Source organism: Cyprinodon tularosa, unplaced genomic scaffold (genome assembly GCF_016077235.1).
Source record: "Cyprinodon tularosa strain WSP-4 unplaced genomic scaffold, ASM1607723v1 ctg2, whole genome shotgun sequence".
In the NCBI taxonomy this organism is placed as follows: Eukaryota; Metazoa; Chordata; class Actinopteri; order Cyprinodontiformes; family Cyprinodontidae; genus Cyprinodon; species Cyprinodon tularosa.
Genome location: NW_024038733.1, coordinates 2,148,901 through 2,173,801, shown reverse-complemented (window position 1 = coordinate 2,173,801; position 24,901 = coordinate 2,148,901). Strand labels below are relative to the sequence as shown.

At 36.1% G+C, this 24,901-nt stretch overlaps 2 protein-coding genes across 3 annotated transcripts; one reads left to right on the top strand and one right to left on the bottom strand.

The window, feature by feature from the left end:
- Positions 1-789: 789 nt before the first annotated feature.
- kel (Kell metallo-endopeptidase (Kell blood group)) lies at positions 790-16,147 on the top strand. Of its 2 annotated transcripts, none has more exons than XM_038284538.1 (18): positions 790-1,198; positions 4,057-4,327; positions 4,412-4,702; positions 8,026-8,147; positions 8,446-8,604; positions 8,716-8,787; positions 8,876-9,064; positions 11,061-11,221; positions 11,310-11,424; positions 11,511-11,606; positions 11,688-11,786; positions 11,894-11,968; positions 13,408-13,514; positions 13,601-13,690; positions 13,767-13,834; positions 15,292-15,452; positions 15,532-15,621; positions 15,854-16,147. In XM_038284538.1, exons 1-18 carry the CDS (start codon positions 1,172-1,174, stop codon positions 15,998-16,000), a joined length of 2,340 nt encoding a protein of 779 aa, XP_038140466.1. In that variant the 5' UTR covers positions 790-1,171; the 3' UTR covers positions 16,001-16,147. The 2 variants fall into 2 exon arrangements, with proteins under 2 accessions (XP_038140466.1, XP_038140465.1); XM_038284537.1 differs by having other exon boundaries at positions 11,307-11,424.
- A 3,417-nt stretch (positions 16,148-19,564) lies between these two features.
- Positions 19,565-21,643, bottom strand: emg1 (EMG1 N1-specific pseudouridine methyltransferase). Its single transcript, XM_038284546.1, has 5 exons — positions 21,486-21,643; positions 21,269-21,370; positions 20,796-20,937; positions 19,927-20,132; positions 19,565-19,853 (listed from the first exon to the last, which is right to left on the bottom strand). The coding sequence occupies exons 1-5, from the start codon at positions 21,630-21,632 to the stop codon at positions 19,740-19,742; spliced, it is 711 nt and encodes a 236-aa protein (XP_038140474.1). The 5' UTR covers positions 21,633-21,643; the 3' UTR covers positions 19,565-19,739.
- Between the last annotated feature and the right edge of the window lie 3,258 nt (positions 21,644-24,901).

Genomic DNA, 24,901 nt, shown 5'->3' with positions numbered 1-24,901 from the left:
TTAGCATTCATGTTGCCCAGTTATGTTCTCTTATTGTTTTGATACCACTGTTTCTGTTGGTCAGCCTTTTATACTTGAGTTTAAGTTTCATAAATGTTATTTCCATCTTTCTGCCATGAGCTGCATTGATGAAATTCCATACTGTTCCATGCTTCTGTATTTCATTTTTTATTCAGTAAGGCTTGTGTGCAGTTGTAGAAAATAATTTTAAAGTATGACAATTTTCGCGCTTGAATTGAGCTGGCGTAAAACACCAGAGTGAACAAAACAAGGTGATAGTGATGCATGCCTTTCTCCTAGTATTATGTTCTCTGTATTATGCGTCAGTGTTTCTTACCTTTGTGCCTGCGACTTTGCCATCAATGTTTGTTATAGATATTATCACAGCGTCATTTACATTGTACATCCTTGTATTACCTGTGAAAGCTTCGTCTTTTCCTATAACTTTTTTTTATAGGTTTGATACATAAGAATGTGCGAAAACTTCAACATTTAGTCCAACCCCATATTTTTGGCTGTATCAAAAGATCGAATTAAAAGAAATGGTTATTATACCAAATTTTTGTGCATCTCCTGCCTTTCTTCTGTTTGTTTTTTGTTTTCTTATTTTGACAAATGTCCAGTTTATTTTCAACATCAGATCACTGAAGCTTGTTTTCAGTGCTTTGTCAGAATGGGACCTCCGGACTGCTCTATCAGTTCCTACCAGCCATGTGCTGCACTGATAGTGACGATAGCAGATGTGCGTGTGCAATATGTAGAGGTCCTTTCCAGGAAGACAAGCTGACCTCCTACTTAGTGTGATGTTTAAGCACAGCCAACGTGTTGGTGTTTACTCTCCACTCCCAGCTTTCTTTCCTGACACTATTAATACAGCAGGAAAGGGAAAAAAAACTGCAATCTGTATCCAGCATTTCTGCATGTTATTAAAAACAAATCCATAAATGGAAAACAGAGGGCTCAGTCCCTGCTTTATTTGGATTTTAATGAGGAGGTGAAGACGAAACCTGCAGAGTTGTTTTTATCGCAAAGTCAGAAGAGGAAAGGAGTGATGAAAAGAGATACAGAGCATAGATGACAGCAGTCTGACGCAGGGACAGCAGCAACAGGAGGAGGTACATGTGAATTTAAACGCCACAGGACACAACACGGCACAAGAAACAAGGCAAGCATGAGTCAAACTTCAATCGAGCTTCAGGTAAGAAACATGAAAATCATCCTCTTAAATAGAAAATAGTCATTATTTTGTTGTGCTGTTTAGGAAAAAGGAACATTTGATGGGGGAATGCTTTTACAATATTTGAATTTTATTCTGTTGAGCACAAACTGTTATTAGCAGAAAGAAATTTAACTTTGAACAAAAAAAATCTTTACATCACACCAAATGTGGAATTCCATTGGTGCTTTTTGACACCAAAAGTAACTTTACAGTTAAAATGTGTAAAATAACAGAAATATATAAAACGATGTAGTGCTTTTTTATGTTCTAAAAGAAGACTGATAATCATGTTGAGTGTTTCAGACGTTGCAAACAAAAATGTTTGTGGTTCAGCACTTCCCTTAAAAGTACATAAACAAAAGGGATTCATTAAATAATAATTTAACTTTATTGATCTCACATTGGAGAAATGTACCTCTGCATTTAACCCCATCCCTCTTGGGGAGCAGTGGGCCGCCGTCGTGGGGCATCCAGGGAGATCTATGTCCTAACCAGTAGGCCACCACTCCCCACAATGTATGGGAGAAAGATTGAGAATGTATGATTAAATAGCCCAACATTTGGTTCAACTTTAACCTTTAAAACCAAGTATCACGTTCACATTCAACACCTGATTTTGAGTCTTCTGCATCATCAGCAGGATTTTTTAATCTTGAAAACCATGTCTTACACAATCAGACACACGTACTGAACAGAAAATGTATAAATATTATACACAAATGCCTAATGTATCAAAATTGAGGAGAATAAATCATCTTATCTAACTTAATTAGACAGTTCAATGGCAACTATTTTTTTTTTTATAGAATTTTCTGTCATTTATGTCATGGTCCAGGCTTTAACAAATATTCCTGGTTTGAATCTACCCACACTTCATAATTACCATTATACTATAAAGTATGCATATTAATAAATGTTTTTTTTTTTTATTGCATACCTCTCAATTTCTTTTTTGGTTAAGGGAAATCTGATTTTTATTTATAGAACATTTATTCAGTGTTGTAAAAAAAAAAAAAAAAAAAAATTAAGAAATAATTGTACTGAAAAAAAAAAATAATCCAATTGGAACCCTGAGTAGTTCCTTTTACATTAGAGAATTATATATTTAATGTATGTAGGCCCCAATCCTCTCAGAGTTTCTGGATTTCTAAGCAATCTAGTACTTCCTGTTTCCCTGCAGTATTATATACCAGTATGTGTGAAACTGGCTTTTTTTTCTAACCCCGGCTGTAAAATGAAAAGTCAAGAAAGCATCTTCACTGTATTAAAAATGTTCACGGGAAACTGCCTGCTAAACTGACCTATACCTGAAATCAATGTAATCATTTAAAAGTTTAAAACACTTGGAATTTAAAAAAAACAAGGTGGTCTCAACTTTGTAAATAAAATGGTGAGCTCACAGTTAGAGGTGAGCAGTGGGTAGGGCTCACCAAGTCCTATGAGATGCCATGTGTCCGTAGAATGATTTTTGGGGCATTTCTAGAGAAATCGTTTCCTTTTCTACCATCACCAACCTCAACGTTTTTGGTTCCTTTAAAAGCACTGAAACTTTAACTGTATGCTGAGGTTGATCTCTGTTTCAACAAAGCCTTCAGGTGGGTTCGGCACAGAACAAATAATGCAGGTGTAGGAAAGCACTACTATAATCGGTGGAGCAAGTCTCCAATCTTTTGCAGCCTCTAGTTTAATATCCACTTCCCATCCAGCGTCCTTTTAATGCATTGGTTTCCAAACCCAATCTGCAAGCTTTAGATGCGTCCCTACTCTAGTACCTGCACTGAAAGATTACATTCCTTCCTCAGCAGCCGCCACGGGCTGCAGAGGCCAGGTAATTACCCATTTATTTATGTCAGGTTTGAGGAAGCAGGGAAACACCTAAAACATGCAGGACAGTGGGTCCTGAAAACCCCTGTACAAGCATATATGCACACTTTCCCCAAATGGCTGATTTTCCCTTTGGCATGCTCTTTTATACAGCAGAAAACCAGTAATGAGCAACTAAAGACCCTTGCACTGTCAGGCATTCTTAAAGGATTTTCCTGTATAGAATAGAATATAAAAGAAAATCCCTTTATTGTCCCACAATGGGGAAACTGGTGTTTACAGCAGCAAAAAGATTATAGGAAAAAAATGGTCACACAAATGTGGACCATAGAAAAGTGTAGTTAAAAAAAAAAAAAAAAAATTAAATTCTGTACTGTAAAGTGTTTTAGCAATATAAATACAGTGCACCTGGAGAATAAATAACCAATATACAGCTATGGACATTTTTACAATAATGGAAATTTGACCCTAATAGTATTAAGCTCCATCAAATCTCCCATTAACGCTGACCAGGTTCTCTTTTCACATGATGTTGATAAAGAAAACATGTAGTGCAGTGTCAATGCATGTTTACCATTTCTATTCAGACAAAATTATGTAACCTGAAAACCAGGCCTCCCATGGCTTATTCATTCACCTTAAATAGAGTTGTGGAATGTATGACAAATACAGTTATCCTGTTGACAGATTTTTCCACTTTAGCTGTAGATTTCTGTAGCTTTCCTGGGTAAACATGGACATAATGGATCAAGCTGCTTCCTTTATTAAAAGTCTCCTTTCATTTCTTGTCAGTCTGGATGGACAGCCACATCTTGGAAGGTTAATGATTTTTATCTAGGTTTAGTTGCATATAGAGCCTAAATATGAATACTACACATGCTTTTCTGACTTCTGATTAAAAGTTTGAATGTCTTTTATATCTTGCCTGAACATTATGGTACCAGTCATTATAAATCAGGAGAGTGTCAGTCAGTAGACATTTATACAGTTTGGTTTTCTGCATCCTATTCTAGCTTCTGCAAACAGACCAGTCAAAGTCATATCCTGAACCAGAGAACCAGTATCAAGCTCCATCTGAGCTGCAATTGACGGAACAACCTCACAATTCCCACCAGCTCCCTCAGCGGAACCCACTCCAGTCAGAGCAACAACTGTTAAACTCTGAGCGTCAAAAGAAACTGATTGGTCTTCTTCTAGGATTTTTTATAGGCACGGCCATTCTGGGACTGATCTACTACATCCAATATGGTCAGAACACAGGAAGCATAAACAATGCAGCGTATGGTAGGCTTCCTTAATTGCCCGGCAACTCACAAAATTCAAATGTTTTACCCACTTGTCTAACTCTGCTCTAACTTTGTTATACAGTAACGCCGTGTGTGTCTTCAGCTTGTCAGTGGGCAGCTGCTCGCCTGTCCATGTCTACTGACCCCTTTACCCAGCCCTGTGATTACTTTATGTCCCCATGTGGCTCAAAAGGATCTCCATTGAAGAGCAGAGGGGGACAAAGAGGTCACAGTATGCAAGGTTATTCACAAAACCTGATGGATCGTCCAGCAGAAACAGAGCCAGAAAACAAAAAGGATCATAGAACACTGACAGAAGATAGGAATCTGAGCCGGAAACATCTGCTCCTGCAGTATCTCAGGGGGATTTTAGGTAAGAAACAGACTGAAGATTGTTGTAATGATTTAACATGTGCCATCGTTTGCTTTACTGGTCTAATTATCCAGCCTTATTAAGGTTTTGATGAAAATCATCCCCAAAGTTATCCCAAGAAGTTTCTCTTTAGAGCCACACCAAGAACAATAAACAGTCACCAGAGTCACTGTAGAGCAGGAAGATTCAGGAGATAACCTGAGGGCCACAAGGTCCAAGAGGAATGCCTAAAGACTTCCACAGAGGCCAGCATGGCCAGTTAGGAGGTTCTAAGGGGCATCATGTCTAGAAAACCTTGGAGAGCTGATGAAACAATGGAAAAGCAGACTCAATAGTTTGCACCTCCACAGTGAATGAGACTGGTTGTGCTCTACTTCTTCAGAGAACTCAGGAACTGTCCCTAAATGAGGTGGGACATCTTCTACAGAACAGGTGGGACTTCGAGAGGTGTTTACTCCACAAAACCCTCGAGGAGCTCAAGTACTATAGAATAGACACACCTCCATAGTACTCTAGGGTAGAGGATGTAAACACTGGAGAAGTTTCTAGTGCTTAGAAATATAGTAGTGAACAGGGTCTTTTGAGGGCTGGCTGAGGATCTTAAGACTGCAGACATGGCCAGTGATCTGAAGAGGGTAAGGATAGTTATGATGAGGACCAGTCAAAGAGACTATGAAGTCTGTGAGCAAGAAAACTAGGAAGATCTACTGGAGACTATGTCTATGTGACTCAATGAGAATAGAGGTATTCTTGAGATCAAAAGGTGTAGTTGTAGCAATTTAATATGTCCCTGGGTAAGACAATCTTTTTTTTCCCCAGCATTTTATTGTCATTACACTGTAACAAGTACAGAGCAACGAAATTCACTCTCTGCATTTCACCCATCCCCTTTGGGGAGCAGTGGGCTGCCATTGTGCAGCACCCTGGGTTAAGGGTCTTTGCTCAGGGACCCAGAGTGGAAGTCTGTGGGAGTGGGGCTTTATCTCAGAACCTCTGGATACCAATGCCCCAATCACTAGGCCACCACTTTCCATGAAAAACTTCACCCCAACAGGCCACCAAACTGCAAATCTGTCTAGGAATGTACAATTGGGCGAATGTGGTTATGGCGTAAAGCTTTTTTAAGAAATGAAGGCAGTTCCACTGATAGTAACCATGATGGCAGATGCTCTAATAAAGGATTACTGTAAAGGTAGCTGTTAATAACAGTTCTAACAAGGGAAGCAATAATGGCACTGGAGATGGAAATGAGGCAAGTCTGTAGATGCGGATAATGCAGAAAACTTTGCAAATAAAGATGACGCAACAGTTTGGAAGATGATTTGGATATTACTGGTGACAGTGGTGATGATTTACGTCACGGAATGCATGAAGCCAGAGAATTTATAATACTGATGGTGTTCAAAAAAGGTACAAGTAATGCTGCATGTGAAGAAGGTGCTGCTTTATGCAGTAAAAATGTGTGTGCAGCAAAACAACCCTGCAGAAAGAGTGTTGGTCAGCTTGACCCCTGCAGAGTGAGGATTCAGGCTAACAGAGTGGTGAGGCAGGCAGTTTGTGCTGAAGCCAAGGGTGAGGAAGGTGGCGAGGACTTTGAGGCTTTAAGCTGAGAGCCTTCAGATGGCTGCGGGTTCCGCAGCTGGAACCAAGGACTGGAGCCAAGTTTATTTTGTCCCCCTGAAACTGGACAAAGGCTCCTAATAAACCAGAGTGAGACATGTTATTTTTTGCCTTATGGTGAAGAGATTCAACCCATGTAATCTTGATCAAATTCATCTGTCATGTTTCATGCAGCAGGATCCAAAGATAGACACGTAGAATTGTTTCTGGAGTAATTTAATGAAAATGCAAAACAGACTTTGAACCAAAGTGGAAAAACATCAGGTTGACGACTTGGTGCATTATTTGTATGAATGGCTATGATTTAAAATCAAATCCATAATTCGAATACTCAAGGGTAGCAAGACATTATATGCTTTAATGGCAATGTAGCCATCTCTTAATAAAAGAGACATTGAAGTGTTAACAATTAGACAAAGCTCACCAATAATACCAGATTAAAACAAAATCATCTGATGTAATATAATCTGTGGCACTAAGTAAAAGTCTGAGGTCTTTTTTTATCATATAAAGAAAATGAAAATACTAAAAATGAGTGTGATGATGCATATGTATGATGAGCAATAAGTAAGAAATTTACTGCAGAATGAACCAAAATCATTCTTATTTGTCCCTATGGTTTGAAGTAATATCACGTAATAATAATTGGTCCACAGTGTCCTTTTTTTGTCTATCGAACCGTAAGATGCTGTAGAACTTATTTGTTGCAGTATGTAGCCTATGTTTACTACTAGTCTCCAGGACTACCAAAACAGAGTATTGCCTTTATTGTTTTATGGTTGCAAAAGAGTTGCAGCCTGCAGACATGTAAGCCAGCAAGAGAAGTGGACCAGAATAAGTCTCTGCAATACTCATTGGAATCCTTAAAAAGTATTGCTCTGCAAAAGATAGAAAAACATCATCTAAAAATTGACAAAACAGAATACATGGGTTGTCTATGCAAATTTTATTAATGTTATACCAATAGATAAAAGTTTTTTTTAGAAATATTTATATTCTAACCAATAGTTTGGGTCATAAGTCAATCCTAGTAATGTGTTGAGTTACAAGGCAAAAACTTTGGGTACAGTATATTACCAAAGGTGATAAGTCATTGATCCAAATCACTGTATTAAAATTATTCCATCACTTTAATTGTCATGGATGTTAAAAATCCTGCTCTTTGACATGTAGACTATACATACATTTATCAAATTTCTTAATGAATGAGTCGCATTCAGGAGCTCTATGAATTATAAACAGCTGCTAAGTGACAGGTCATGTTGAAAAGCATACTGAGGCCCTTTGTCAAATACTTTCTGCTGTCAGTTGCTACAGGCCTCCAAGTACCTCCATGCTTTGTGGAATAGCTGATTTTAAAGTGTAATTACTTACTGCAATGCAGAGTGTTGCAGTAGTGTGAATCAGGTTGCATAAAGCTATATAAGAACTTTGTGCAAGCAGCAAAGTTTTGAGACACCTTGATATTAAAGCCTTTTTTATTATATGACTGTTCATTTTCAATTGAGAATATGCAGTCAGTTAATTTCTGTGCTCATGACCTCAATGGCGATGTGGTTGGAGTATCCACTCCTCATTAAAGTAATCAAAAACTGTGATTTTAGATTGTCCTTTTTTAGGGAGGATTTTGTTTGGCTGAACGGGGATAAAGATCTAACAACTTTAAAATAACCTGAGTTAAATCTCGTGTATTTCTTTGTCAGAGACCAACCACAGTTCAAACAGCTCTGCTGTCCGGAAGACGAAAGACTTCTACCATTCCTGCTTAGACACCAAATCTTTAGAAACTGCAGGGGCAGAGCCCTTCCTAGAACTCATCCAGAAGGTACAAACACATGTTTTTTTTTTTTTGGCTACCTTACTGATAGACTTTTATTTGTGGTCTCAAACTCTAAAAAGAACAGGACAAATATGTCAAGTTAGTCAGCAAAAAAATCATCAAAGCTTCTGTTGTTCCAGCCTTTTATAATTAAAAATCCCTATCTTTTCTTCTATCATGAGATATCTAACAACATTAAATGAATAAGCTGATCAATTTCTTTTTTTAATTTTAAAATCTGCACCCAGTAGTTGTATGACAGAATAATTGTCTTTTTTCTTTCAAATTTCTTACTGTTTCATAGCTGGGAGGCTGGGCAGTGTCTGGTCAGTGGAATAAGACGGATTTCAACTACACTCTTGGTTTATTAATGAGAGAATATGGGACATTTCCATTCTTCAACCTGTATGTAGGCAAAAATCCGAATGATGCTCCCAGCAACAGGACTAAAAGATACATTCAGGCCAGTATCTCCATCATCTTGTTCGTCAAACTCTAATATTTTAGCATACAGCAAAATCAGAGAAGTAAGAGACGTGTTGTTGCTTTAAATCCAGCCTGCTTTTATCAACAGATTGACCAACCAGATCTCTTGATCCCAATTGAATGGAACAGTGAAAAACAGCAGTCAAGAGCTAAAGCTGAGGTTGGTCATCCGTAAATAAATTCCTGTTGCAGATATTTTCCAGGTCAGGCTCGGTGTGTTTGAATTAATACAATATCTTTGAATCCAGACCTTACGCCCCTTCCTGTCGTCATGTCAGAGCTACCTGGCATTCCTGGGATCCCCTCCTTCCAACCGCTTGTTCCATGTTGGCACGTTCATCTCTCTGTCCTCTGAGCTCGCTGTGGCCACCTCACCTGTGCAGTATCGCCGGTTAAAAGGACAACTCTACCAGCGAATTACCATTAGAGAGCTACAGGTACCAGTCTGGTCAGCTCCATTGCATTTTTCAAGGTTTGACACATTAAAAGATTCAGTTAAACAAGGAAGCAATCCACATTATGGATCAGATTAACTACAATATGAATGCCAGGAATATGCAATATTTTATTTAAAAAACTTCTGTGAATCTTTAAATTAGTAAAATTAGTCAATATAGATTATGTTTTGAGACATGCCCACACCCATTATGACAAGGCTGAATTTGAGATTTCATATTTTAAAAGCTGCCTGTGTAAGATCAGCTGGTGTGTTTTGAACATCATGGGTTAAAAGGCATCATTGTGTTGACGAACTTTAAGTTAGAATTTATGAATTCTCTCCCTTTACTGTGAGTTGCATGTGATAGAACGACCAATTCCCTTAGCCACGCTTCAGAACTGGAAAGGCAAGAGAACACGCTATTCAACTAAGGTGAATATGTGTTAAACCTTGTAAGTTAAGAAGTCTCTACTATCTTCATAGCGAACTGTAGAAGAAAATGTGCATCTTCGGGGTCACCAATTAAATTTGATGCATGTTATTTATATAGTGCCAATTCACAACATTCTCTCAAGGCCCTTTTACAGAGAACATTAGATACTACTAGCCTATCAGTGTTTTGTGAGGCAGAACATGAAAAGGCCTTTTCTGACCCACCGTCATGAACATTAAGTCAGATCACTCTGATTTGTTTTTTCTTCCTGTAGGCGTGACATACATCCAAAGGTAAATGTGAAATGGCTGTCAGATTTTGGGAATTACTCATGCTTTTTGGGCTTTTCTTAAAAACTACATTAAAGGATCAATCTGCTTAAAGGCTTTTCAAACACTTTATAAAGGGAAGCTCTGTGTTTATACCTTTGAGCTTTTTCTCCCCGATACTTTCCTGAGAAGAGATTCCTAGGGACAAACTCTTTAAATAGCACTTCATAATGTGTATGTATTAAAAAACTGTGAGATATGACAACAGATTTGGACATAAATTATAATCTTACTCAGTCCAGAGACATTGCTCAGGGTTACAGAAGGCAGTGCTTACCAACCAGGGTCACATCTCGTGAAGTGGCCATGATTCACAGTTAAAGCATTTTATATGGCTCCAGTCTGCCACATCATCACATCATACATGTTTGTAAATGAGGAGATATCCATGACTCCAGCCATATCAAAGTAATACATTCTTAGATCAAGGCAACGCCCTGTGAGAGATAGCTCGCCATTATTTTAGCCACTACACTTAGACTTATATATATTTATTTGTCTTTTTTTTTTTACACAAGTGAAAAACAAAAAGGAATTTTGTTTAGAACAGCTCTCTGGACAATTTTGTTTTTTTTTAAAGTGCAGCCTTGAAAAATAGTAATATATGTATATATATATATCTATATATATATATATATATATATATATATATATATATATATATATATATATATATATAAACAGTAATATAAACATGACTGTAAATTTACAGTTCTAACATTTTCAGTTTTTTTATTTTTTTTTATTTAGATATCTGTATTCTCTCATTTCATTACAAAATCTCTGTTATGTATATAATGAACACGATGACTGTATCCTGACTGGTAAAGACTCATCCAGGTCATAGTAATTCCAGCAAAGTTAAAAAAGTTGAAAAACAAACCACTGTTTTCCAAATTTGAAGACGTTTTGCTTCCCATCCAGGAAGCTTTCTCAATTCAATATGTCTGGATTAGCATTTGAGTTCCAGGCTCATAGAGCAGCTGAAACAAAAGCCTTGTGTTATGGCTTAGAAAACATGCAAATTGAAGCAAAAATACAGGTCCACCATTTAGAAATGGGGAGTCATTGAGGTCGACATGTAACAGGTAGTTAATATTTTGGTTTAAAAGGCTCACACATCAATAAAAATAATTCTAACAACTATTACCAATGATAATTGTGGCTGCTTAGCATCTTGCAATGTTTTTTTTTCCAGAAGCATGATTTATAAAATAAGTTTTCCCCCACAGAGTCAGGCTCCTGCAATTGACTGGCTGGGCTGTCTGCAGGCTGCTTTCCATCCACTCTCCCTAAGTGAAGATGATCAAGTCCTTCTTCATAACCTACCCTACATTATTCAAATGTCCAAAATCATCAACAGATGGTTGCAAAAGCCTTTTATCAGCAGCAGGTAATATTAAGTTGTTGGAAAATGATTTTAACATCTCAGTATACTTTTTTTAATTCATCTTTTTATGTCATCTTGTTGAACAAAGCAGTTTTCTTGAAACATATATGTTTCTGAATCTGCTGCACACTCTGATGCCCGCCATGGATTCCAGATTTTCTGAAACAGCAAAGAATATGTCGTTAGCATTAGGGAACGTTGAAGAGGTCAGTCAGTACGGTTTGAGTAAAAACCAAATAAAAATGGAAGTTTGAAAGGATTTCTCAATCTTGGGCTGGGTGTTTTTCACCAGGAGGTTCCTCGCTGGAAACACTGTTTACTGGAGACCGAAACAGGATTCGATACAGTTCTCACACATCTTCTCAGTGAGAGGATCGCACGCCAGAAGGTGAAATTATAGTCACACTTACTGACTTTATTAAAAGTTTCAAATCTGCATCTGATATAGTTTATTTTCCCCCAATAACAGACTGAAGAGATTATTGAAAATGTATTTTTTTCCTTCATATCCAAAATAATGGAGCTCAAGTGGAAAGATCACAAGCCTTTTCAGCATTTTATTGACAAGGTAAAGCAGTAATATATAAAAAAAAAAACAAAAAAAAAACATTTGTATCTGTATGAGGCTGTATTTTGTATATGGTGACCATTATGAGAGGCATTTTCTTTCTCTAGGTTTACTCTTCACCTCCAAGACTATGGTCCTCCCAGATTTCTGATAAGGGTGATCTTGACCTATTATTTTCTGAGGTAAAAGAATGTTTTTTAAAACAATTATTTTTTTTTTGTTTTGTTTTTTTTTTTGTTTCTTAATAACCAACAGCTCTTCTTATGAATGAGTTCATCTTATCAGGTAATTTTCCTGCTTCCCTCTAGGCCCTTGGACTCTATTCCTACATGGTGCATTGCAAATATTTCTAAACTCTTTGAACGTTTTCACATTTTGTCAAACTGCAGTTCACTATTATCATCGTATGTTACATGTTTTCCCTTATATTGTTCTACTCCAGTCTAAATTTGTTTCTGGTCAGATGAGACCAAAAGTGACTTTAATGCAAAGTGACCTTAATGCCCCTTTTGCAGAATGCCATGGTTTTGAAGAACTTCATGTTGTGGGCATGATTTTCTTTAGTGGTCAGAGTCAAAGGGAATGGCCATGGCAGGTTTGAAAAAAAATCAAGAAAGTGAAAAAGTTTAAACAAAAACGGAGTCAGCTCTGAAAATTATAACCCGATCAGTATCTGACAGGGAAGTCTAAACGACAGCAGGAGCCCTCCATCTCAATATAAGGCTTGGAAGAGCATCCCTTGGTTATATAAATTATTCAAAGGTTCAGATAAGGCAAGGTAAGTATATTTATATAGCACAATTCAAAGTGATTTACATAAATTGAAGTAAAGTAAAATAGAATGAAAATAAAAAGCTGATGGAAAGAGAGTAAAGCTTAAAACAAGATAAAAGCAGGTAGTAAAACAATAAAACAGTTGGACCACAACCTTAAACTAATAATACCTCAGTTAACAGTTTAACTTCAACAGTCAAAGGCAGTTCTAAATATACATACATACATATATATATATATATATATATATTTTTTTTTATACTAAGACTTAAAATAACTCAGTCTTTCATCACTTTTCTGGTCTTCTGGAAGTTTGTTCCAGATCAGTGGAGCATTGGAACTAAATGCTGCTTCTCCATGTTTGGTTCTAGTTCTGGTTGGACAGAGAAGCTGGAACTAGAAGACCTGAGTGGTCTGGGAGGTTGATACACTGACATTAAATCTGACATGCATTGAGGTGCTGATCCATTCAGTGATTTATAGGCTAACAGAAGGCTTTGAAAGCCTATTCTCTGAGCTACAGTGTAAAGACTTCAGAACCAGGCTGATGTTCTACTTTTATTACTTCTAGTGAGAACACAGGCAGCGGCGCTTTGGATCAGCTGCATCTGTCTGATGGACTTTTTTAGGCAAAGCTATGAAGACACTGTTGAAGTAATCAATTCTAATAAAGATAAATACAAACAAACAAAGACAATCCCTTTAAAAATGATCAGAGACTGGGTAAATAAAAAAATGTGTAGAAAAATCTGACGAGCTATTGCTTCGTTGTAGAATTATGATAATGCAAGAAAATACATTTCCCAGCAGAAAATATTTTATGACATGACAATTTATGTGATTTCAGGTGACCATCAGCTCCAATGGCTTCTTCTCCAACTACCTTCAGCTACTATCTCTATGGCAGAAGAGACGCAGTAAACTCTTGGCTGAGCAGACCGATGCTGCCTATAGGTTTGTTTCTCCTTGGTGATATCAAGCTGATGAATTCTGATATAATCCTAATTAAAGGTGCAATAATCCTCCGACATTCCCTTCAGTCTCTCTGTCACACCTGCCCTTGTGAGTGATGGGGTTGTCTTCCCGATGGGAATGTTCGTCCCCCCTCTTTTCCACCCCACCTATCCAAAGTAAGATGTAATCAACTCAAACTATTTCTGAATATTTCATTTTAGCACAACGACTCATTTCTTTTCTTGTGAACAGGGCCATGAGTTATGGTGCAGTGGGTTTCCTTGTTGCCAAAGATATCTTTCACCTGTTTGTGCGTGAGAGTAAGAAAAGTTGACTTCTGTTTTTGGCATCATGTTTACCTTTGGTCTTGAGGGATGCAGCATTTTGTGTCCACTACTATACTTTTAAATTATGATAGCAACAAAACTGAAGGAGCATAGTACTCATAGCTCTATATTGTGTATAAACCAGGAATTGAACACATCAAAAAGTAAATGTGTTTACTATATGCAGTAAATTAAATATTCAGCATATTCAATAAATATTGAATATGCTGAATGAAATTCGTTTAGTACTTTTTTTGAAAATAATTTGCTGGCAATGGTAGCTGTAAGACGTTTCCTGTATGAAGAAACTAATCATATCTGTTGCTGAGATTTGATCCACTCTTTAACACAGACCTGTACTGTTATCTTCAGTTATTTCTCTAAATTATTCAAAGGATTGTAGTCAGGTGATTGTTTGAGCCTTTCGAGAAGCTTTGTTTTGATTTATTTCTGAAAGTAGTAGAGAATCTACTTAACGTTTTGGATCATAATTTTGTATAAAAATCCAATCTTCAGATCTTATTTAGATTCTCATTAAAGGTATAGTGGAGGATGTTCTTTTTCCAGGTGGATCATCAAAATAAGTGGTCCTCTAAGGCCGTCCTACGTGCTCATCCCCTTTTTCACTTACCGGTGGTGAGTCTGACATAGAGGAAAAATTGCAAATCTTCTTTTGGAAAATAAGCTTATTTCAGCGATGCATACAGCAACTTTTAAACAGAGCGTGCACAAGGAGAAATGGGCTCCTGCATGCTCTCTCACACGTTTAATAGGTGTTCCCTCTCGGGAGCAGGTACAGGGTTGTGCATATGTAATATTCTTTAAAATGGAGAGGGCGGGTCTTTTCAAAACTTTGCAAGAAATCCTCCACTATACCTTTAAGTCTCTGAAGATTAATCATTTTCCTTCCAGTATTGTCATAAAGTTTCCCAGCACCATATGCTAAGAACACCTGGCCCACACCATGATGCTCCTGACTCCAAAATGTCCCTGTTAGTGAGATGTTTTTGGTGTCTTTTCTCCTTGGGTATGTTGTACAGTGAGTTCATTAGATGCAACTGTCAGTACGGTTGTGTTTTTTTAATAGAAAAACTGCAGATGCTACGTCCAGATCTCTCTATGACTGTCTGTGAATTAAACTAAATAATAGTGTTGTTCCCTTAAATGTTTCTAAATATGTCTAAAATCAGTGCTATTAGTTTGTTTTACGCCAAATAGGTTAGTAATGTTAAATTACAGAACATTTTTAAACACTGCCGTGTATTTTATGCAACACATTGTAAAGTAAAAAAAAATGTATGTGGTCAGTAGATAAGAATTAAAATAGCTGATCTTGGAACTCCCAAAAGAAACATATTTACAGAGAAAAAATATTTTGTTCACTATCTAGTGTAGTTTATTATTGAATCCTTTCTGTCCTCATCAAACTCTCATGTTTGTGTTTGTTGTAGTTTTCTCTCACAATGAGACAATGTATGCCGTGGGGGAATGTGTATGGGCTCACTACCTCAATGCATCTGAAAATTCAGGGCAGGTTGAGGCCTCAGTGCTCTCCGAAGGGCAGCAGCAAGAGTTGTGGTTGCAGTACTCTGCACTGCAGGTGGCGCTGCAGGTAAGAAGGCATGCTAAACGTATAGAGATTTGCACTTTAATTCTTACCATTCATATTTTTCATTAAACTTTTTCCTCAGGCCTATCATCACAGTCTAAGCCAGAATCCTGCTGACACCTCTGTTTCAGGGCTGCATCACACTCAACTGTTTTTCAGATCTTTCTCTCAGGTAATTGTATATGTATACTAACACCCCATCTGGATGGATGGATGGATGGATGGATGGATGGATGGATGGATGGATGGATGGATGGATGGATGGATGGATGGATGGATGGATGGATGGATGGATGGATGGAGTAAACCAGATGAAAGAAGGCCTTTATTAGCTACTTTACTTTCCTGACCTTTCATCTTGTATTTCTCCAGCACTCTAACTGTATAATTTATTATTTTTGCAGGTCAGCTGTGACATTGACCAATACAGTGAATTCATGCCTTTGGACCCCTCGTTCTTTATCCCAGTCATGTGTGCAAAGTCTGATCTGTGTCCAACAAATCCACAGTGCTCAATAAAAGCTCTGCAGAACCAGTCGCAAACATGCTGACCAAAGGCTGCAACCATAAGCTGGACATTCCCTTTTAATAGCTTCTATGTGGTGAATTTAACCACATCTGGTGCAGTGAGTTGTTGCTTGTTGCTTCTAATTTCTTATAAAACCGTGTCAAAATAAAAATCTTATCATCATGGAAAAGATGTGAGTCTGTTTGGAAGCAAAGTAAACAGGAGATTGCAGAAGCTACCAAAAGTGGAGACCCATAATCTTAAAGGAGAAATAAGTGGATGGAAAAACACAACTAAAAGTAGAACTCTGGGGAAATGTTTTATAGTGAAAGTAAGAGCATTTAAACACAAACAGTGTGAGGAGAACTCAATAGATTGGGACTTAACAGTCATGTAGCTTTAAGAAAACCAGGAATCCATGAGACTAAATGGGAGGGAAAAGGATTAATTTGCCCAGTAAGCACAAAGATTGGACTTCGGGTCAATGGAACAAGGTCATATGGTCTGGTACGTCCAGATTTACCTTGTTCCCCTGTGATTGTTGCACCAGGGTTAGAACAGAGGTAGGTGAGGGGATGTACCCATCATAACTAGTGCCTACTATTCAAGCCTGTGGAGGCAGTGCTATGATCTGGGGTTGCTGCAGTTGGTCAGGCCTAGGTATGTGTTCAAATGATGAGGTCAACTGGCTATCTGAATACACTGAATTACCAGGATTAATCGGGCTAGAATTGATTTTTCAGGGAGAATGACACATTGTTTTCACACATGGATTGGCCACCACAGAGTTCAGACCTGAACCCCATTGAGAATCCTTGGGATTTCCTGGAAAACCATTTGTAATGCAAGATGCTGCAGAAACATTTATGCAACATTGGGTGGAAATAAATCTTGTGGAATTGCAGAAGCTTATCGAAACTATGCCACAGTGAATATGTGCCATAATCAAAGCTAAAGGTGTTCCAACTGTTACTGTTGGATGTTACTGTGTGACCTTTTTTGGCCAGGCAGTTCATGTTTCCTTCAGTTTGATTTTTGCCCTGGTTGTTGTTTTGATATGATGCAAATTGCATTACTTGCACAACATGTGAAGGATTAAACAAATTAAAAAAATATAATTTTATTTATGTATAAGCAATTGTTATTCAATTATTAAATTTTTTCTTGTTAAATGTGATTATATCTGCCTCCAAGAAAAAATTTGTTTGTGTTTTATCCAGGCAAACTACAAATACTGATATTACTTTTTTTTAGGCCTCTGTCTTTTACACAAATCAATGTCTACGATAAAAGGAGACTATTTTGTAACATTTTGTCAAACCATGTTTAATTAAATAAGAATTGTTTGTGGACGGCTTTCTCTGTTGCAACAAGAGAGGTTTTCTACAATGTGTAAAACAAGGAAAAGGATATATGGAGAAAAACGCATTAAACTTATGGACATCAGAAGGGCCACGGAAATGCTAAATAGAGAAAGGAAAGCAAAAATAAAATGAAATTGCAAAAAGATTTGAAAATACAAGGTGGAAAAAAAAGAAAATGAAAGTGGGTAAAGGAGTTACCTTTTTCAACATTCTATAAGTAAAGTAGTTATATTCAGATCTATGAATTGTGGTTTTTAAATCTTCATGAAAAGGCTTTAAAATGTATTTTCAAATTGCAGCATTTAATGATGGATTAATAAATACAATTTATAATTATTCCTTAATAATTCAATTTAAAATGTTGACTTACAAAACAATTTCTAATTAGATTTCTAATTGTAGGATTTAAAGATTACTGTTGAAGTAGTAGTAGTACTTTTTCTTAGTGACTCTTCCAGTCCTCCAATTAAATGTGTTTTTTGAAAAAAAAAAAAAAAAACAGGATTTATAAACCCTGATATAAATGTTCCCCTATTCAATTAACAAAGAACAGTAGTTTGCTAATGTGATCAGTGGCTGCCACCAAGTGCTCTATAACTTCTAAAGAGTCTATTTATAAAGGTGTTTAATAAATTTGAGAATGCAGAACTGTAGCGCTTGAAATGGTTTGTGATTGATTCCTTTATTTTAAACAGATACCATTTTGTGAGATTTGCCAAATATTCAAATCTGTGGTTGAATTTTTTTTTAGATGCAAATGTATTTATATAGTTAACTTTCTCATAGTTTCTAAAAACAAATTGCTTATAAACCTAATAAAAAAAAAATAGTTCTGTAGTTGTTATGGTAACTGTTTTTTAAAGCAAACTTACAAAATTATGTTTTTCAAAAAGCCACAAATTGTAATTTCATAAAAAGAATCCAGTCATTTAAAATTAGCAGCAAAGGTCTCACACTTAAGATTTCTTTCGAGGTTAAAAAGAAACCCATTTAAAATAATTAGCAAATGAGGAGAAAAACAAGAGGAAAAAAAGCCTCACAGGGAGGTGTTGAGCTAAATACTTTAGCCTGTTGCAAACCAGGAGACAATGCTGTTTTCAGTGAATTGAAACAGTAGAATATCTTAATAAACACAGCTGGAAAAGCTGGAGCCAAACGCCTGGGCCGGCTACGGGTCATTCAGCCTCAGGTGGAACTGGCAGGAAAACACGCTGCCAAGTGAGCAAAGTCTTATCAGAGGAACTGATACTCTCGTCATTGTAACTTTAACTCATATGGTACCTTTAACATTTATAAACTTTTTAAACCTGGGATTCATCAGCTTTACTAATACAAAATAAAAATCGGGTTTAATTTGTTTTATTCAATGCTACTGCTAGTAGGAGGGATTATCATGAAAAATATACCATGTTTAGTACTTGGTACCAAACATTTAGACAACTTTTCTTGGCTTTAATAAGAAAAATAACGATTATTACTTTAGGCCTATGAATTGTTATGTTGGCATATAAATTATATAAATCCAAAATTACATAGGCTTTATAATCTATCATGCATGAATCCTTAAAAGATAACATTTCTACACAAAGTTGTTGAAGGAAATCCTTATATATCAATACAATATTGAATTTCCCAAAATCTGAAAGGAAATCAAAAAGAAAGCAAAGAAATACAGAAAACCAGAGGACAACTTCAAAAACCTCAGCCCTCAAGGTTGTACATGCAACAGAATACCAGGAAAAGATGACAGAAGCACAAAGATTGGGATTAAAGTTATTTCAGCAATCTTCAATTGTTTACTGTTATTTGTTACATCAGTTGTGTTAAACACAATGTTTTCATCCACGAACTTGATCTCCTACATGGAACTTCAATAATAACACCATTTCCGAATAATATATTTTTATTTTTAAACTTCGCAGGACCTATTATGGAATTTTAAAAAATGACAATAATGGATACAAAAATAATCATAAAGCCCAAACATCAACTTATCGAAGGAGAATGTTAGACCATTCTTTTACATTTTATTAGGAGCACTCATGTAGCTCCTGAAAGCTCTACAGAACGCTTAACTAGTGAGTAACTCAATAAAGCAGGACTAAACTAAATGTTGAGTAAAAAACAAGAGTTTTTAGATCACAACCACTGTCAACTTGAAAAAGAAAGCTTTTCCTTCCCGTTGTAAACCAAAAAAACGACCCACAAAAAAAATCCCATTATGATGAGTTACTGACTTTGGGGTTCATATAATGATAAATTATCTTCTCATTTTCTTGAGAAAACCAAACAAAAATCATATTTATAATGGGAATGGGTGTTTTCAGGTATTAGTAGTTGTTCATATGGCAACACTCAGCATGTATCTGTAGTCCAATGTAAATACGCCTTTTAAATACAGGCATCATGATATGTGTGTCACAGGACACCCCACACCTCCTCAAAGGCGGAGCAGATTTTGGCACAGGTCAGCGCTGCAGAGAGTGGGTAGTTACTAATGGAGACGCTCTTCTCTGTGTAGTCCACTTTCACCTGACAAAACAGAACATTGATTACATTGAGAAAATATTTGAGAACATGAAACAGAATGAGATCATCTCCTCACCGAGCCATGTGCAAATGCTCCGATCACCACCGCTGCAGGACCTTCTGGCACCACAGTCCGAGCATTAACAGCCTCACCGGCAGAGAAGGAGGTGGCGATGCGGGGGCATCCAGGAGGCAGGTGGTCAGACACTGGATTTTTAATCATCTTCAACAGTTTCTGAGGACCATCAGAGGCTCTGACGCTCAGCTTGTGCAGCAGCTGAACTTTAATGTTAGAGAGAAAATCTTACATTTAATATATTTTACTGGAATATGAACTGCTTGTCATAGAAGAGCAGAAATGTGAGACGGAATGATGTATGGTATTGACTGATAAACATGGAAGAGTCAAAAAGCTTTACAAGAAGAAAACCTTAAAAAAATCAGATGTGCAGTTTGCTATAAGCAGACACAGCTAATGTATGGAAGAAGATCAAAAAAGACCTCCATACTTGTAGCTAATCTGCAAATCGATCCAAAAGGTATCACTGCAGGTAATTCTGTAAACACCACCCACAGCTTCAAACATCATAGTGATAGAAACAATAAAGTTCAACAGTAACAAGGAACCAAGTCAGATATGATGGGAGAAAATATGCAAAATCAATCCAGGAAGAAAATCTGTTAGAGGTACAAAACACTGACTGGGGAAGGAGTTTACCATCCTGTGTAATGATGGCTGCGAATCCATGCTGAGCTAAAATGGAATGGTCTCAAATATACAAATATATATTCATATATTGAAGTGATTCTGAATATTCACTTCCACTTTCCAGTTATGCACAAGAAATGCATTCAAATTTGTGTTTGCAATGTGAAAATAGTTAAAGGGGGCACAAATACTTGTGAAAACCATTATAAAAAGCAATAGAGAACCAATATCCGTACCCATTAAGCCACAGAAACGACTGAACGTTCTTGGGATGCGGGTCTGTGGGTTGATCTCTATTAAGGCGTTTTTCTCTGTGTGGATATAAACCTGCAAAAGGCCTGCTCTGTTCAGCGGGCTGTCCATCAGCATGAGCAGACACTGGAATTAAGAAAAAGGCACAATTAGTATGATGATAATAAAAACAAACTCCACCACATAAAAAAAACACAAAAACAAATCAAGAGTTATGATATGATGCATTATCATGTCTGTCATTTATCTCATTTTTCTTTGAGATCACTGAAATATTTTTAAATTAAATTGAATGAGAAAGAATTTAAGGAAGCTATTGAGATCTAGGAATTTCTAAATAGATTTAAGAAGTTTGAATGTATTACAACTGGGAACAGGGCTGCACTTGATGTTTTATTATAATTTAGAACAAATAAAGATCTAAAGAGCTGCTGAGACTAATATGGGTTATGTTTACCTGATGTGTGATATCTGGCCTTATGTGTCCCGGGTCTCTTCCACTTTTGATGATCATGTTTTTGTGCTGGTCGCAGTTCAACAACTCAAACGTTTTTCCAACCTAAAATATGGCAAACAAAACAAAAAACCATTAAATCCATTGATATTCGAAGATGTCGCAGGTTTGTGGTGGAGTGTGGTGGTAATTAGGATCAGAATCAGCGTTATTGTCAAACCTTCACAGTCTCTAACGATGCTCCTTCCAGAATAACAATGAGCCTCCTCTCAGCCATCCGATCATGGAGGCTAATTTTGCCTGTTTTTGCTGCTTTTGGTTCATACTCGTCCAAATGTTCAAGACCACGCTTCCTCCCTGAGTCCATGCCTGATGATGCTTCTTCTTCTTCTTCTTCTTCTATTGAGTTTTCTGGCAGTTTGCATCCTGTGTGCATTACCGCCATCAACTGGACGGAGATGTAATTCAGAAATATAATGTCTGTATATCTTTATATCTTCATGAAACTAAATTCTATCTATACTTACACACACGCACATACACACACTAAATTCTCCCAGCTAATTCTGTATCTTTTAAATATTTAATAAGTGCTTTAATTATCTTATCTGATTGATGCTTCCCTAATAAATCTGCCATCTTTACTGAACTCCCCATTACCCTTTCCAGTTCTTTCCTCTCTTTTGTATATTTGCTACAATAGATCAACACATGTTCTACTCCTTCGATTTCTCCGCAATAACAACAATTACCCGTTGGATGTTTCCCTATTATTTTTAGACCTGCATTTAAACTAGTATGCCCAATCCTTAACCTGTTTATCCATATTTCCTCTCTTCTACTCATTATACTGTTATATCCTATGCTAATATCTTTATGTATTTTATATAAATGTCTTCCTTTTTTTTCTAAATTCCATCTCTTCTGCCATACCTTATTTATTTTATCTTTAATAATTACTTTTATTTCTGTTCTACTTAGCGGGACATCATATTCAATTTCTCCTACTTTAACTGCTTCTTTAGCTAACTTATCTACTTTTTCATTACCTAAGATTCCTTTGTGTGCTGGAACCCATGTGAATTGAATAGTTATATTTTGTTGCCTTATACCATACATTAAATAACTGACTTCATCTAAAAGATCTTGACGGCTTTCAGATTTTCCACTTTTAAAACTAGTCAGGCAAGACATTGAATCTGAACAGATAACTACATTTCTAGGCTTCACCTCCAGCACCCATTGCAATGCTAAAATAATTGCCAACATCTCTGCTGAAAAAATTGATAAATTATCTGTTGTTCTTCTCTTGATAGAAATATTTTCTTTTGGAATATATACTGCTACTCCTGTTTTACCATTTTCCTCTTTTGATGCATCTGTATATATTTGTGTCATATTTTCATACCTTACTTCTAAATGCTGCTGAATAATTTGATACAAACCTCCACAAGACTCTTCTATTTTTTTAGTTTCTAAATTTACTATTGGCATTTCGAAAAACCATGGAGCAATTTTAGATGTACTTACAGTTTTACAGTATGTTATATTACTTATCCCAGAATACTCTGCATAAATATTTCCTTCCCATCCAAAACTCCTTATATTATGGCCATATTCCCAACATTCTCTGAATATCTGTTTAGTAGGGTGATTTTCCTCATGCCCTTGTAAATTTAACCAGTAATTTATTGACAGTTTCATCCTCCTTAAGTCCAGTGGCATTTCTCCAGTAATCACTTGAAGAGCAGGAACTGGAGATGTTCGAAAAGCACCACTACATATCCTAAGCGCTTTGGCTTGGATTCTATCTAAATCTAACAACAAAGAATTTGCAGCTGATTTATAAACAATACATCCATAGTCCAACACAGATCGAATTAAAACATCATATATTCTTTTCAAGGATGAGCTAGTTGCCCCCCAGTCATTCCCTGACAAACATTTCAATATATTAATACCTTTTTTACATTTATCAATAATCTTCTGCATATGTATCTTAAATGAAAGTTTTTCATCAAACCATACACCAAGGTACCTTATCATATTTACCTGTTTCAATTCATGCCCATATAATCTAAGATCTACTGTTGGATTATCCCTTTTCCTTGAAAAACATAATACTTGTGTCTTCTCAACAGACAAACGAAACCCCCATTCGTGTGACCATCTTTCTACCGTTTTAATTGCTGATTGCATTCTATTTTTTAAATAACTAAGATTTCCTCCTCTCACCCATAATGCCCCATCATCTGCATATAATGCTTTATTAATTCTAAAATCTATATTATCAAAAATATCATTAATCATTATATTAAAAAGCACTGGACTACATACACTACCTTGTGGAGTTCCATTTTGTATATCATAAATGTTTGAATAATTTACCCCAACTCTTACTTCTATTTTTCTATTCTTTAAAAAATCCTTAATCCAATTAAACATTTTTCCTTTGATTCCCATTTTATTCATCTTAATTAATAAACCCTCCTTCCAAAGCATATCATATGCTTTTTCAATATCAAAAAATGTAGCCAAGAGAATTTCTTTATTTACCTGAGCCTTTCTTATTTCATTTTCTAAACAAGCAATTGGATCTACTGTTGTCCGTCCACTTCTAAAACCACTCTGATAAGGGGATAAAAGATCTCTTTTTTCTATTTCATACATTAATCTCCTAGTTATCATTCTCTCCATCAATTTACATAAATTAGAAGTAAGAGCTATAGGCCTATAACTTTTAACCTCTCATTTATCCTTACCTGGCTTTAATATTGGTACAATGATTGAATGCTTCCAGCTTAAGGGCAATTCACCTTGTTTCCATACTTTATTGTATAACTTGAAAATAATTCCTTTAGCATCATCTGATAAATGTTCAATCATCCTATAACATATGCCATCTTTACCTGGAGATGTATTTTTAACTCCTATCAATGCTCTATTCATTTCAAACAATGTAAATTCTTTATCTAAAATACTTCCATCAATCTCTTTTCTATTTAAAATTTCTCTATTATCTTCAATCATTTCCAATCTCCATGATAATTCTTCATTTGATACATTTTTTGAACTATGCACCTTCACAAAGGACCTTGCAAACATCTCTGCTTTTTCCTTGTTTGTTATAGCTTCACACTGATCATCTTTAATTATAGGTAAAGAAAAATCCCTTCTAATTCCTCCCATCTTTCTAATCATTCCCCAGATCTCATTTATTTTAACGTCCATTCCAATTGTACTACAAAAACTTCTCCAATAATTCTTTTTTGATAGTTTAACTGTTCTCCTAACTTTAGATTGTGCTTTTTTGTATAATATTAAATTATCAAATGAATGATTTATTTTTAACTTTTTAAATGCTTTATTCCTAACTTTAATAGCTTCTTTACATTCATTGTTCCACCAAGGAACCATTTTCTTTTTCTTCAATCCAGTAGATTTGCAAATGGCCTTTTCTGCAGATTCGTATATTATATTTGTAATCATTGAATTTAATTCTTCAATATTATTGCTTAAATTTGGCATAATCTCCATAAACATGTCACTTGCTATCTTTTTGTACATTTCCCAATTAGCTTCCCTCATTCTCCATTTAGGATACCAATTTTCTTCAACTGCTACTTTAAAATTATT